This window comes from Hippoglossus stenolepis, chromosome 4 (assembly GCF_022539355.2).
Source record: "Hippoglossus stenolepis isolate QCI-W04-F060 chromosome 4, HSTE1.2, whole genome shotgun sequence".
NCBI classification, from domain to species: domain Eukaryota; kingdom Metazoa; phylum Chordata; class Actinopteri; order Pleuronectiformes; family Pleuronectidae; genus Hippoglossus; species Hippoglossus stenolepis.
In genome coordinates, this window is record NC_061486.1 from 15,858,149 (window position 1) to 15,872,631 (window position 14,483).

General features: G+C 43.7%; 1 protein-coding gene across 3 annotated transcripts in view; it reads left to right on the plus strand.

Moving 5' to 3' along the window:
* The window catches only part of hip1 (huntingtin interacting protein 1), a 45,102-nt gene extending 31,218 nt beyond the window's left edge, over positions 1 to 13,884 (plus strand). For 2 of the 3 annotated variants that reach the window (XM_035154055.2, XM_035154057.2), the window contains exons 13-32: positions 51 to 123; positions 243 to 426; positions 970 to 1,058; positions 1,509 to 1,625; positions 1,940 to 2,041; positions 4,141 to 4,143; positions 4,596 to 4,790; positions 4,966 to 5,113; positions 5,272 to 5,358; positions 6,353 to 6,460; positions 7,230 to 7,366; positions 7,519 to 7,629; positions 7,806 to 7,864; positions 9,906 to 9,999; positions 10,766 to 10,866; positions 11,110 to 11,215; positions 11,477 to 11,600; positions 11,812 to 11,873; positions 12,748 to 12,865; positions 12,970 to 13,884. In XM_035154055.2, coding sequence (XP_035009946.1) covers positions 51 to 123; positions 243 to 426; positions 970 to 1,058; positions 1,509 to 1,625; positions 1,940 to 2,041; positions 4,141 to 4,143; positions 4,596 to 4,790; positions 4,966 to 5,113; positions 5,272 to 5,358; positions 6,353 to 6,460; positions 7,230 to 7,366; positions 7,519 to 7,629; positions 7,806 to 7,864; positions 9,906 to 9,999; positions 10,766 to 10,866; positions 11,110 to 11,215; positions 11,477 to 11,600; positions 11,812 to 11,873; positions 12,748 to 12,865; positions 12,970 to 12,980 — 2,029 coding nt within the window. In that variant the 3' untranslated portion in view covers positions 12,981 to 13,884. The remainder of the gene's footprint in view (positions 1 to 50; positions 124 to 242; positions 427 to 969; positions 1,059 to 1,508; positions 1,626 to 1,939; positions 2,042 to 4,140; positions 4,144 to 4,595; positions 4,791 to 4,965; positions 5,114 to 5,271; positions 5,359 to 6,352; positions 6,461 to 7,229; positions 7,367 to 7,518; positions 7,630 to 7,805; positions 7,865 to 9,905; positions 10,000 to 10,765; positions 10,867 to 11,109; positions 11,216 to 11,476; positions 11,601 to 11,811; positions 11,874 to 12,747; positions 12,866 to 12,969) is intronic. The other variant, XM_035154056.2, reaches the window with a different exon arrangement.
* The last annotated feature ends 599 nt before the right edge of the window (positions 13,885 to 14,483 follow it).

The window sequence follows — 14,483 nt, forward strand, 5'->3', positions numbered from 1 at the left end:
GTCTATTTATGTAGTGCATCAATTAGAGATATGTTGTTTGTGTCCATCAGAGATCGTCTGATTGAACAGTTGACGAGGGAGATCCAGGCCCTCAAAGACGAGCTGGAGTCTTTCAGAGTGGAGGTGAAGAATCGAAGAACCCTCTTTCCTTTTTACACCTTGTTGCAAATCCTAAAACATCACACGTAGTCTGCAGAAGTGAATCATCTTTACTTCTCCCTCTCCTTTCCTTCCATCTCCAGAGCGGTCGGTTGTGTCAGGTGCTGAGGGGGCGTGTCAGCGAGCTGGAGGCGGAGCTGGCCGAGCAGAGCCACCTGAGGCTGCAGGCTCTGGGGGAGTGCGAGTTCCTGAAGGCCGAGCTGGACGACCTGAGGAGGGTCAGAGAGGACACGGAGAAGGAGCAGCGAAGCCTGACGGAGATAGAGAGTAAATATCTTGCAGTTAAATAAGCTCTCACTGGTGCTATATTACAGAGGAGCATGTTCCACCATAGACCCTTGTACACAACAGGGACATTATTTCAATATCTTTGAGAAAACAAGCACTTCTAACATGCATGGTTTTATATTTTAGCCCCTTATTGTGTTTCTCTTGGATATATGGATCAAAGAATTGCTAAGGTGCTGAAAAGTGTTGACTGTAGATATTAAAAAGTTGTGGCAAACGTGGTTGCTAATCTTATTGTAGTGAGGAAAACCCACTTTGGAAAGGTATATGTGTTTTATCGTGTGCTTGAACACACTTAGAACAGACATAATCCAAATTACTTTCTGTGCAACTAAAATATAAAATCACTAGAGAAATTCTCTGATCAAAATAAGACCAGGAAAGGTAGGAAGGTACCGAAAGATGTAATATTTGTCACACGAAAAACTAAACCTGCAATTTCCTCACATGCTGAAGTCATTCACTGTATGATGATGATGATGCTTCCGCAGCAAATAATCGTGTTTGTCTCTGTCTCACCAGGAAAAGCTCAGGCCAACGAGCAACGCTACACCAAACTGAAGGAGAAGTACACAGAGCTGGTTCAGAGTCATGCAGACCTGTTGAGGAAGGTGAGAAAGATACCTGACTCTCACCTGCTTAATAAAACCTTCAGCTTCCAAGTTAGAGTAAAGGAGACATACTCATATTTAGGTTCATAATTCTAATTTAAGTTATTGGTTGAAATGTTCACATGCTCTAATGTTCAGGAAAATATCTGCATCTGCTTACCTGGCTTTCTTAGGGAGCGTGTCAATTTAGCCACTAGGCGTGCATTATGCAAATGTGACAATGCATTAGGATGCCACATGACCAATTACCCAGAAGTATCACCCGGACTACTGATGAGAAACAGGAATTTTTAAACTTTGCAGAAATAATAAATAAAACACTAGAAAAGGTGAAAAAGCATAATATGTCTCCTTTAAGATCTCTCTTCTTAGACCATCAGATAATTTAGTTTTCTTTCTCTTCATGTCTTGTGTGTGTGTGTGTGTGTGTGTGTGTGTGTGTACGTGTAGAACGCAGAGGTGACCCGGCAGATGACGGTGGCTCAGACGGCACAGGATGAGGTGGACGTGGTGAGGAAAGAGATGCAGGAGAAGGTGAAAGCAGCTCAGGAGTCTGCAGACATACAGGTGAGGAGGAGAAGAAAGTCCTTATCACTGACAAACATTAAAAATGATTTACCCCTTTTGCAGCCAAATGATTTTCTGAGGGTCCAACAAAGATGTGGAGAAGGACTCAAACCTTATTATTGTAGGGTGCATGTATACAGAGGTCTGATAGTGAGGAAAATAGGAAGGCACAGATTAGATTTGTGGGGCCCCCTGTGCAGTCTTCTGAAAATTCCTGTGTTCTTATTATCCCTGCTGAAATGTTTTAAATCAGTGTTTTCAACCTGAGCTGACGTGATCTATCTGAAGTGACATCTCCACGTGTCTTTGCTCAGGAGAGGGACCAGCTGGAGCAGCTCCAGGAGCTCCAGAGAGAGCTGGTGTCCAGCCGCACGGAGCTGGACTCCCTGAAGACCACCATGGTTTCTTCACAACAGGTTAATCTCCTCTCACATTTCTTACTCAAGAAAGACTCCACCCACACTACTAGGTTTTCTTTTTAAAACGTGTTGGTACGGTTACGCCTGCCGTCCACACTACTCTGCCATGAGCGCCTAAAAGTTTGGAAAGGCTGCTGAACCCGTTTTTGTTTAAAAACAAAAACGTCTGTATTGGTTCTCATCAGTGACAACGCAACTACCTCACATGCTGGGGAAAGCAAAGTATTGCCACCAGTAACAGTTTCACCTCATCGAAGAATCCCTCGTACTCTTCACTCTAACTGTTTATAGTATTTTCTGTATCTAAGCAACCGACTGCTTCCTGTTTACACCAACACACACATTCCCGGTCTATGTGAATGGTATGGAGTGGTCATGTGATGTTACTTATCAGGTGTGTTAGTATGGGCGGAGATTATTACTGACACAGAGCTGAAATGTTTGTGTGGACGGAGATTGTTTTATATGAAAACCTATTGGTGTAGATGTAGCCTACCTCTGCTAACTAAACCCTTTGAAAAGTTACCAAACTCATTTTCAATATTCTGTCCCACTAACAAGAAACTGAAATCAAATGCTTTACCTTAGACCTGGATAATCCTAATGGATTACAGTCTGAATAGAATCTAGTAACAGGATAGCACTCGTTTCCTAGTCATCAGTTATTTGATGATCTCATTTTAAAGCATTAGTCACCACATGAATCAGTCTTACCTGGGATCTGTTTTCAGGATCATTTTTATAACTTCTTTTACATGAGAGTGTGGTTCGAGAGGTAAAGTGGGTCGTCCACTAACCAGACGGTTGGTGCTTCAATCCCTGGCTCCTTCAGTCTGCGTACCAGAGTCCTTGACTAGATACTAAAGCCCAAATTGCCCGTGACTGTATGACTGGTGTGTGAAAGAAAAAAAGTGCTGCACATAGTAGCACTGTATACGTCTGAATGGGTAAATTTGACCGTAAAGTGCTGCTAGTGGTCTATAAAACTGGAAAAGCTCTATATAAATACCGTTCATTTACCATAACTGAGGAAAGTTAGACACAAGTAATATAATAAGATCTGTATCCAGGGTCAGACTTTTTAAGAATAGGTTTTAACAGATCCTGGATCTTGACTGTGATGGTAAACCACACCCAAGCGTCTATTAGCGAGTGCAGGCTGCAAGCTGAAACGTTCCACCACACTCAAACAACATTTTCCAATGTCAGTCACACAACTGTTTTTGTGCATGTTTTAATCTTCAAACTATCATCCATCCCATCATTCCCTCCATTTCTCTTTTTCTCTCACGCTAAGGATTTATTCTATGCATCTATGAGAAATAACCACAACAAAAAAATATTTTAAAGGGGAAAAATGATAGAAATTAAGTTTAAGAGGTCTGTATTTTCCTCGCTCACACTCACTCACTGATTGATTGTGAACATAGAATGTATATAAGAAGTATGAAGTTGTTGTTTACGTACAGAAAATATTACAAACAAGGAACAACATTGGTGAAAATTAAGATCAGGGACAGTAAGTGTTTACATATTTTGCCGTCATCGCTGGAGGTGGAGTTGTGTCTGATAAGAACCAATCAGGAAGCAAATGCAGGTGATCATCATTGCGTCATCATTGAAAAAAGGAATTTTAAAATGTAGTGTGGATGTAGCCTTAGTTTGGTACATGTAACATCCATTAACATGGAGGAGGCATGACTTATGACATACTGCAGCCAGCCACCAGGGGGCGATCCAGGCACTTTGGCTTCATGTTTGGGGAGCTGTGATGTCTCCATCTTCATATTCAGTCTGTGTTTGTGACTGCCTTTGCCCCTCGTTTTTCTCTCCGTACACAGTTCCCTCTCCTCTCTCTCTATTTTCATATCTACTTCTCATTGACTCTGTCACTTTTCCTGTCCTCCTCCATCTCTCTGAATCTCAATAGCTCATTTTTCACACACACCAGCCCATGTTCTATCGCTCCTGTCTCCAGTGTCCAGCTCTCACCAGCTCCTGTCTCTTAAAAAAAAAACTTCCTTAACAATTCTCGTTTCTTGTTTTATCTCTCTGCTTCTCTCCCCCCCGTCTGTGTGGGACCTGCTGGCGTCCAGGCTGTAAGTCTCTCACCTGTTCTTCATGCACACACCTCATGACCAAACTCTGCTTACAACACGATGATCCTAAACAGTCTGAATATTTCATTTCACAAGCCTCGAGTGCACAGAATGTGATGCAACCTCACTCTGTATGGCGTAACTAACGATTGCTGCATACAGCCGAGTTGTGCAACCACAACTTCCCAGAGTTCCTTTGATTGTAAACCCAACCGTCTCTGGAGACTCTCCGCAAACTGAAATGGAGACAGTATTGTTGTAATCACTGGCTGCAGATAAAATGTTTTCTATTGTGAGGTCAGAGCACTCGCAGCAAAACCACATCCTGACATGTCCTGACAGCCGCATATTATCCCAACCACGTCCTGCTGTCTGTTCATCGTCCCCCGACACCATCCAAACTCGGTCACGTTCCTCACTTTATCCCTCCATCTTTTATGTCCTCTGTGCAGTCGGGCGAGGTGCTCAGCACGCAGCTGACCGCCCTGCAGTCCGAGAAGGCCGAGCTGGTGCAGTCCCTGTCGAAGGTGGAGGTGGAGCTGGCGGCCCAGGGAGAGGAGCTAGAGCGGATCACGAGCTCGCTGGCGACAGAGAGGGAGAGCGGGGTGAAGACGGCGGAGACCCTGCAGAATCAGCTCAATGAGAAGGTGAAGAATTTGAACTCTTATAATTAGCTGCAATCAATCAAGCAGATAGAAGTGACAGAACCACTAAGATCCAGTGTGTCCAATTAATAGTTATTTAACACGTAGACCCTCCAGCGTTTTTAATAAATGATGATGTCGTAGGTTCACCTTTGTCTGTGTGTGTTTGCATCCACAGGAGACCCGGGAGCAGGCGCTGGAGAGTCAGCTGGTCGCAGCTCGCTGGTCCAGTCTGCAGGGAGCCGTGGAGGAGGCGGAGAAGATCATCCAGGACTCGCTGGCTCAGATTCACGACCCGGCACACATCAGCTGCACCAGCTCTGCAGGTCAGGAGCTGTAATTCTACAGCAACACAGAACAATGCAGCTCATACGCCCCCGAAGAACACTAATTAGCAGTGTGTGTAGGTTTGTGTGCATGCTCTCATGTTTGTCTCTTAGCTCCCGCTGTAATGCATCGTGTCTGTTTGTGTTTCTCTGTGCAGATTATCTAGCATCCAGATGTCAGGCCTCTTTAGGGTGCATGGATCGACTCCATTCAGCCAGCGAGGCCTTCACAGCAGACGACACAGGTGAGTTTGGCTTTTTCAGGGACACATTATATTTTATTAAACATTATAAAATAGGTCATAATTAGCTGTTTTAGCTTTTTTTTTTTGTGCCTTCTAAGCATTTATTTTGCCAAGCAACCACAGATACTAAAACTCACTGGTTGAAGATAGGATGTCACCAAACTCTAATATAAACATAATGATGAAAACTGTCCTGAGCAGGTGCAACCATAGACTGCATATAAAGATGACAGCTCCCCAAAACTGAAGCCAGTAAAGGTCATAAACCCTGCCTCATCCATGTCCATTGATGGGACATGAACCAAACAAAAAAGTTAAAGTACACACTAAGTAAAGTTAGTTTTCTAAGTGATGGTTTCTGTCATTTTAGATAGTTCTTATCACACTTTTTGTTCAAGTGTTCATCAACTTTGGCTTTAATTAGTTCATTTATTCGTTACGTTGATGCTATTAAAACTTGGTAAGATGTCATGATTGACACCTGAGACTGACCTGTGATTGGTGGAGTGTGTGCATTGCTACCGTGGCTCCATCATCCAATTGCTACTGCGCAGACTCAAATGGACAAAATGCCAACGTTCTTATCTGAGATATCTTGGCTTCATTTCTAGACTGTGAGGGGAAGTGGAAACGTCCATCACCATGTACAGTCTATGTGTGCACCAAAGTGGCTTTGATGAGAGATCTGTACGAGAAGGTTTATGAGAAGTGAAACACATTTAGATGGGAATTTCCAAGATGAAAATAACACTTGTCGCTTTGTATTTTAAAAGGTACTACACTATACTAGTTGTTGTAAGGTTTCTATCAGCTGCAGAGCCTAATGTGCATATAAATACAGTATACATATGTAAGGGGGCCAGGGTTTTATATATGTGTTTGTGTTAATGTTGACTAAGTGAGTGTGTGTGTGTGTGTGTGTGTGTGTGTGTGTGTGTGTGTGGGTCAGTAAATTCTTACAGATTTCTATTGACTTGTATTCATGTCTACCTAGATGTATCTGAGTTGCTGCGAGTGGTGACCCAGTGTGGCCACCTAGTGGGAGACACCATCGTTCAGGGCAGTGCCACCTCCCACATGGTGCCAGTGGAGCAGGCTGATGGTAAGTTGTGTGTGCGTGCGTGCGTGCGTGCGCGCATGCGTGCGTGTGAGAGAGCTGGAGATGAATAGAGTTTAATCTCCAGGTCTCCTGATATTAATCTGTGGGTGAGTCAGTCTGCTCAGACATGTACATGTTCTGACAGGTCTGTCAGGTCAAGTGTTGTAAAACCTTGTGTTAGTCTGAATGTCCTGCTGCAGCATTTGCATCATGCTAAGAAACAGCCCTTTAAAAGTCTTCAGTGGAGAAGTTCAGCCAAAACATGCACAATTCAAAGCAGAAGTAATGTTTGCAGGATCTAATCTCTTGGGAGATGTTAGCAGCCTTTGGAAGACTAAACATGCCCAAATATAACAACGCTCTCTTATTACTGCAACAAATAACAAACACAGAGAATTGAAACTGGGTCGGACTGAAGCTGCTTCTGTAGCGGTAGCTCAGGAAGTCGATGGAGAGGGTTAGACATGAACCTTTTCTGTCCATACTGCACAAAAACATTTCAATAGAGGATTTTAAATCTTGTGTACAGTTTGATGCATATCAGCTGGATGCGGTGCATCTAAAAACGGTAATTTGAGTTCCTCTCTTCCTCCTGTGAGAGCGGCTGGTAGATGACACTTGGCCTGAGGGGACATCAGTATAATTAACACTACAGCTGCAGCCACTAGTTGCACCGCTACACATCGGAGTTAACAGAGGACACAACATGGTCCTTTCATATGAACGTGAGTGTAATTAACACATGCATCCTCCTCGTCTGTGTCTCTGTCAGCCCTGTCGCAGAGTGTGAAGGCGTGTGGCGCCGAGGCTCTGGCTCTGCTGGGACAGATGAAGCAGCGCGACAGCCTGGCTGCAGCCGACAACAGCAGACTGAAGGCTGCTCTGGAGGCCATCCTGGCCACCGCAGAGGTTTGTGCTCCGGTGCCGAGACACAACACGGGTCACACTGTTGCTGAGATGATAATGATGATGTCGCTGTTACGACCTCAGAATCTGGATCCCAGCGAAAGGTCCTGTTCTTCTGCTGTAATATTAAACTCAAGTCTCTCTGGTGTTTTCAGAAACTGCGTCCTCGGGGCTTGGAGCTGCAGCAGGGGGAGCTGGGAGATCTCGTGGAGCAGGAAATGTCCTCCACTTCTGCTGCTGTGGAGTCAGCTGCTGCCAGGATAGAGGTGCTTAAGTGTGTGTGTGTTTAGATTTGCTCATCTGATGGCAGATGTGTATTTAAATGTACTCGCTGTGTGTGTGAGCGTGTTGTTCTTTGCGTGCTGTGTGAAAACATCGCCCCCTGTTTCATTTTAAAACCGTTTTAACTTCAAAGTGTTTTTTTCTCTGTGTTTTCCAACAGGAAATGCTCAACAAGTCTCGAGCAGTTGATACAGGAATCAAGATGGAGGTCAACGAGAGGTAAGATGCAGTTTGTCTCCGGGGTTTGACCCCCGGAGACAAACAGAAAACTTTTCAGTTCAAAAGTTGGAAAACACACACCACTGTCTTCTGTGAGAAAACATCAGGATAAATGCAGAAGTAGGACGGCTGTGGATCAAGAGATAGAGCAGGTCATCCACTAAATAGAAAGTCGGTGGTTCGATCCCCGGTTCCTCCAGTCTGCATGCTGAAGTGTCCTTGTGCAAGACACTGAACCTCAAATTGCCCCTGACGGCATTCAGAGTGTCCGTGTCTCCTGGTGGAGTTAGCTTAGCTGCAGACACTAACCAAAACCTCAGGCCACAGGTGCTGGAGTTTCCACATGTTTAGTATTTTTAATAAAGCTTTATTAACATAAGCTGCACATCAACCTTGGCAAGCCTGCTCGTACAGCGACCACCTATCATACATGAACACAGTAGAGGCCAAAAGTACCTGGAACTCGTCAAATATGAGCTGAGAGGCAAAAGTGCAACAGGTTCTCTGAGACCAAACCTGTGAGAAAACATGACGCCACCAAATTAGTCTGCTGCTGTATCTAGGCAACACAGTATGTCTTAAAGGAGCAGCCCACAATTTCAACTGTTACAAATGGTGTGTGTGTGTGTGTGTGTGTGTGTGTGTGTGTGTGTGTGTGTGTGTGTGTGTGTGTGTGTGTGTGTGTGTGTGTGTGTGTGTGTGTGTGTGTGTGTGTGTGTGTGTGTGTGTGTGTGTGTGTGTGTGTGTGTGAGAATTTCATCAGTTCAGCCACAAAGGCCGTGCAAACTGAAGTCTGAAGCGAATGTGCCCTGTAATGTAATGTCTGTCTGCAAACCTGAAATATGTTTCTGCAGTAAATCTGCTTTTCAGACGGGCACTGAAAGTCCAGATAATTTCTTAAAATCCAAGTCAGTTGCTTCGGACGTTTTCCCGAACTTTTCCAGCCAGCACCCCCGAGTAAAATGCCAGAGTGAGCCCATGTGAGAATACAACAGGGAATTAACAGTGAGCGAGTGGGCGCGTTAAAGACAATTCTGACACACGACAGACGCGAAACTGAAAAACAAAGAATACAAATATCTCAGGGTGAAAGACGAAGGAGCCATACACGTGGGAGACACTGACAAAGATTGGCAGTGTCTCCATTGTGAACGCGTCTGACTCAGACAATCTCCTGCTGCATTCTTCGTATGTGAAATGCAAAGTCCTGAAAATACCCAGAGCCACTTTCGAGTTAATGTCTGAAAACGTTTCCCTGGAGCATCTCCACTGAACATGTTGGCAAGTCCTCAATGTCTGGCACTAAATGTGTTTCTTCACAACGTGCTGTTAACAGCTCCAGGAACCTCTTGATGACATAATTGGACAGAAACTTGGTTCTTTGCTCCAAACCTGACCATCAGAGTCATTTGTTGAATGCACATGAATCTGGACTCAACCATCCAGTGCTACATGAATCACTCTGTAGGGTTTAGATTTCTCTCTGAGCAGCTTTGTGAACCTCGAGCAATGAGCATATCTAGTCATTAGTGTTGCATCCTTTCATTTTCAAACCACAAAGACACAGAGAAACTGGTGTATAACTCATTACGCCCGTGTGTTTTTGTTGTATTAAGCCAATTAACCAGCACTGCTCTTTCTCATCTCTGCCTCTGATCTAGTTATTAATGTAAAGTGTTGTTTTCTCAATACCTGCTGGGAGAGATAATTCTGAAAAGAAACTAAACTAAGCTGCTGCAGCTGCATTACTACCTTGAGTATTTAGGTCAGTGGTGCATCGGTCCTGTTATAACTAGACTGTGTGGAGACAGTGGGGAGGCTGATCACTTTCAGTTTTGATCTAATTCTTTTTTTTAAATGAAGCAGCTCCATGTTTGTTCTGTTGTTATTTTGAGAGGCTACAAACCTTGCGTGCAAGATATTTAAAGCACCACAGACTTGAGGACGTTCTGTGTCCCAGTATGAAATGGAGATATCAGCATCAGCAGCAGCTACAGAAGAGTTATAATGCTTGTGTGCTCTGCTCTGTCGCCCCCTGCAGGATCTTGGCCTCGTGCACAGAACTGATGCAGGCGATCAAGGAGCTCGTCGTTTCTTCCAAAAACCTGCAAAGGGACATCGTGGAGAGTGGAAGGGTGAGTTCTCCTTTATGTGACTTTTAACAGTTTTCTCATCATATTTTGAATCATCTGCATGATTTCTTTGATTATAAGGGGACATCTGCAAACTTAGTCTTAAACGACGATTCTACACTACATTTCAAACTTTACAGGTAGAGACATCTGGTCTGTCGTATGCATCGAGTGTCTGTTGCATGATCCAAGAGATCTTTATTTGAAATCCTGTATTTATCACAGGGTCTGATCAGGACTGATGCTGGTATAAAAAATTAAGTAATTAAAAGTGAAAAATAATATTATCTATAGTGTTTTATAGCAGTTTAAGTTTTTTTGAAGTGTCATCATGCATGAAAGTCAGTGTTGTTGCTAATCAGTGACATGTGCCAGGATCTCATTAACATCTAGTATATGGAAAATTACTCATTTTTGAAAACAAAATAAGTGATTGAAAGTCAAAAAAATGTATTAATATATATATAGTGTTTTATAGCAGTTTTAGGAAGTGCACATTTTGTGAGAAGGTGCAGAGAGGATTTTTTTTTTTTTAAGGAGCTCTCAGTGTGAAACTCGCGTAGATTTAAACTTTTGCTTTTGGACTGTCAGTCAGACCAACCAAGACATTTGAATGTCACCTTGGACATATTCAAATAATAATAATCGGAAAATGTACCTGTAGTGAAAATAGTCATGAGATCCAACCTCTGCGTTCAATTCATACCCAAGAGTGAAAAAAAGTGTGTCATGTTACATTTGTTTGAATGTTGCCTCTTTTGTCCACCAGGGGGCAGCCTCCATGAAGGAATTTTATGCCAAGAACTCCCGCTGGACCGAGGGTCTGATCTCTGCCTCCAAAGCAGTGGGATGGGGCGCCACAGTCATGGTGTAAGTACCAGTCGTCCTCTGACTATCTCTTACTCACATCACTGTATAAAGAGTTAGTGGAAACGTGTATTTCAAGATGCAGCGATCAATATGAATCTTTACTAAAGGATGGAAGAAATGAACTGTACACTCAAACAAAAAGTTAATGTTTTAAACATGAACTCGCATTTATAAATCATGTCAAGTTTTCTTGTCCTCAACTTTAAAAAACACGGACTTATTGAATGTGGTGCGTGGTTGCAGGGACGCTGCTGATCTGGTGGTGCAGGGCAAAGGGAAGTTTGAGGAGTTGATGGTGTGTTCACACGAAATAGCTGCCAGCACTGCACAGCTGGTGGCTGCTTCCAAGGTGAGTGAACAATGTATTTCTGTACTTTTACCTCTCCCAGTGGAGAAAAGACTTAATGTGGAGCAAACACGCAACAGTCCTTTTTTAATCCATAAACGTATAGTGAGTTAATAGGGGGTGAATGCATACTGGAGATTTACACATGAAAATAACTATGACTGAGTGATTTAAATTGTTAGGTATTGTCGAACTAATACAGGTAAAAGTCCCATGCTGTAGATGTCATGTCTCTTGTCTTGTTGTCTGTTTTCCCATCTGCAGGTGAAAGCAGACAAAGACAGCACCAACCTGCACCGTCTGCAGCACGCGTCCCGCGGCGTCACACAGGCCACCGCAGCCGTCGTGGCCTCCACCAAGTCTGGGAAGTCTCAGATTGAAGAAAAAGGTGAGGGAATCGATCTCATAACCACAGTTCAAAAGTTTGACAATAGTTTAAACTAAAATTAATTATAATGCAGAAGTCCACTTGTTGTAATTTTTACTCTTTCTCTCTTTCTTAAGTAAAAAAATGCATTTTTCTGTTTAACCTATAAAATTGATTATAGAAATGTTTTTGGCTCCATACGAAAGTTCTCTTCTTTGGTTTGTGTTTCCAGACACGATGGATTTCTCCAGCATGACGCTCACACAGATCAAACGACAGGAGATGGATGCACAGGTAAACAGGAGGAGAGACACTGAGACATCCTATACCTTAAAATAATATATATCTTAATGAGCCACGGAGCTGAACTGGGAGTCTAAAAAAATCTGTTTTAAATCAAGTAGAGAAGCAAAAGGAACTAAACTCTGCTTTGGGCCATAACACTAGAAAATCTTATTTGTACAGATTTTGAAGGTGAAATGTGATTTTGGCTCATTTAAAGGAAATAAAGTTTCCACTTTAGAATCTAAAGGTTGATTGTTTTTCATCCATTGAGGAGCTGAATTTTATATGGACACTTACACAAACACACACACACACAGTCCATTGTTGTAAATGCACAAAGGACTCGTATTTAAATATTGTTGGGTGTATTTTAGGAGTTTTTACTCAAACCTGTTTAAATAATGATCATTAACCGGTTTTAAGTATACACACACACACACACACACACACACACACACACACACACAGGAAATAGAAGGAAAGAAAATAGCAAGCATTAATTTATTCACCACTCCCCAGTGTAACCTCATGAAGCCTGGTCTACGTTTGTGTGTTTTAAAGAGTTCAAATAATTCTAATTCTAAAATAGTAGCCTCTTAATACAAAAAGTGAATCTAATGATGCAAAGCTTATGAGTTGGACCACCTCTGGAGTGACTCATCTTTAAACTGTGCTACAACACCATGTACTATATAATGTTTTAATTAAGAAAAAGTGCTCAGCTATAAACTCTTACAGAAAATCTTGTTAAGATTTTCAAATATTTGTTCTCTCCCATGTAACCCATAAAACTCTGTTTCATAACGTTGGGTTTTCCGTGGGGGACATTAGAGGCCACAGGAGGTGAAGAGTGTGTGTGATTGTCCTCTACCTGTTTCCTCAGGTCCTGGTCCTGGAGCTGGAGACTCGTCTGCAGAAGGAGCGAGAGCGTCTCGGTGAACTGAGGAAGAAGCATTACGAGCTGGCCGGTGTAGCCGAGGGCTGGGGGGAGGTGGAGGAGGGTGAGGATAACTGTGCTATAATTACACTTTAGTAAAAAAAAAAACATTGTAGTAGAAAATGTAAAAATACACTAAAATCTGTCTTTTCCATCTTTTCTCTACAGGCACAGGTTGAGACCAGTCACGTCCCGCTCCCTCGTCCCCTTCCTCGACCATCAGACCGGCTTCTGTCTGCCTCTTTCTATTTATACACACTCTTCTCCGTCTCTTTCTCCCTTGTTTCCTTCTCTCTTCTCTGTTTGTTTGTTCTCTAAGCCAAATGGAAAGGTGCTTCTTTTCTAAAAAAAAAACTGCTTCTCCACCCATGTCCGGAAGCTTCCATTAAAGGACAGCACCAAGGGCTCAGCGGAGGAGGGGGACGTTGGAGGAAATGTACGTCAGGAGTTGGGGGGTGGGGGGGAGAAAAGCCTACAGTGCAGCCCGACTTCACAGCCTCATGTTCCCCCCTCCTCTCCACCCTCCTCTCTCCCAGGACGGAGACAAGCAGTGATGGAGTTGATCACTTCGGCCGAGTATTTATTGTCTTCTTTTTATTTCTTCTCCTTCCTCCCCCCCGGTTTTTACTACCAAGGAGTCGCAGCAGAGGCGACACGAGCACAAGCGTCAACTCAAGACATCCCAGGATGCACTGCACATGCTCTGGGCAGAGAGAAGGGGCAGATCGGTGACTGTGTGCGCCCCCTTCCCCAGCCCCCAGAACCATGTCTCTGTGTAACATAGATGGCATGCATGCTCTCCTTTTTTGTTGTCTTCGTCGTGAGCTGCTCTCTGCTCGTTCTCTTCCTCCCTCGTTCCTTCCCCGTTGGTTTTTCTCACACTGTGAGTTATCACCTTGTTAAGTCCGTACCGCTTCACGAGCAGGTTCACTGGACTTTCTGCCTTTTCACCACCACACCATTGTGACGACCGTGACTGTTAACCTGAACGCACCCCTCCTTTATTTACTTTTTTGGGGGGTTTCTTCATATTTTAGCAGAGGCTTACCCGGAAACTCTTTTAATAAAGAACAGGGAAAAGTAGCACACGTAACAGTCTTCTCCCTGTGACCTTTTCACACTGCCAACTACCTCATGCTACATCGTCAGAGGTCAAAGGCAGCAGCGGTGCATCATGGGGAGGTCAAATCATTTCCTCTCTCCTCAGTTTTCAGACACGACCACAGAGAATTTCCACACAATTGGTTCTGGACTTTCTCCGGAGTTTGCCTTTCACACATGAACGATGCAGCAGGAGGTTCTCACAATAACACAGAAATCTCCAGAGCGATCAGGTCGGGGTGCAGCAGGTAATTTAAACATTGTGTTGCGGAGATCGACACCGGTGTCTGCCTTGCGTCTGTGTCTTCTATGTGTATGGCACCGCTTTTTCATCCTGACATATTTGTATCCCCCTTTTTCCATTTTTGCATCTATCGCGTGTTTGAAACTTCATCAACACTCCCACCCGCTCGCGGTGAATCCTCCGGAGGATCTCCTGCTGTTTGGGTGGGCCCATTCGAACAGTCTCTCCAGTTTTTACTACGGGATGGAAACAGTGAATGTCAAGAGCCTCTCACTCTGACATTTGCATTCTCACATACTGCCCCTCTGGAGCTCTCGTGAAGGAGAGTAGTGGGAGG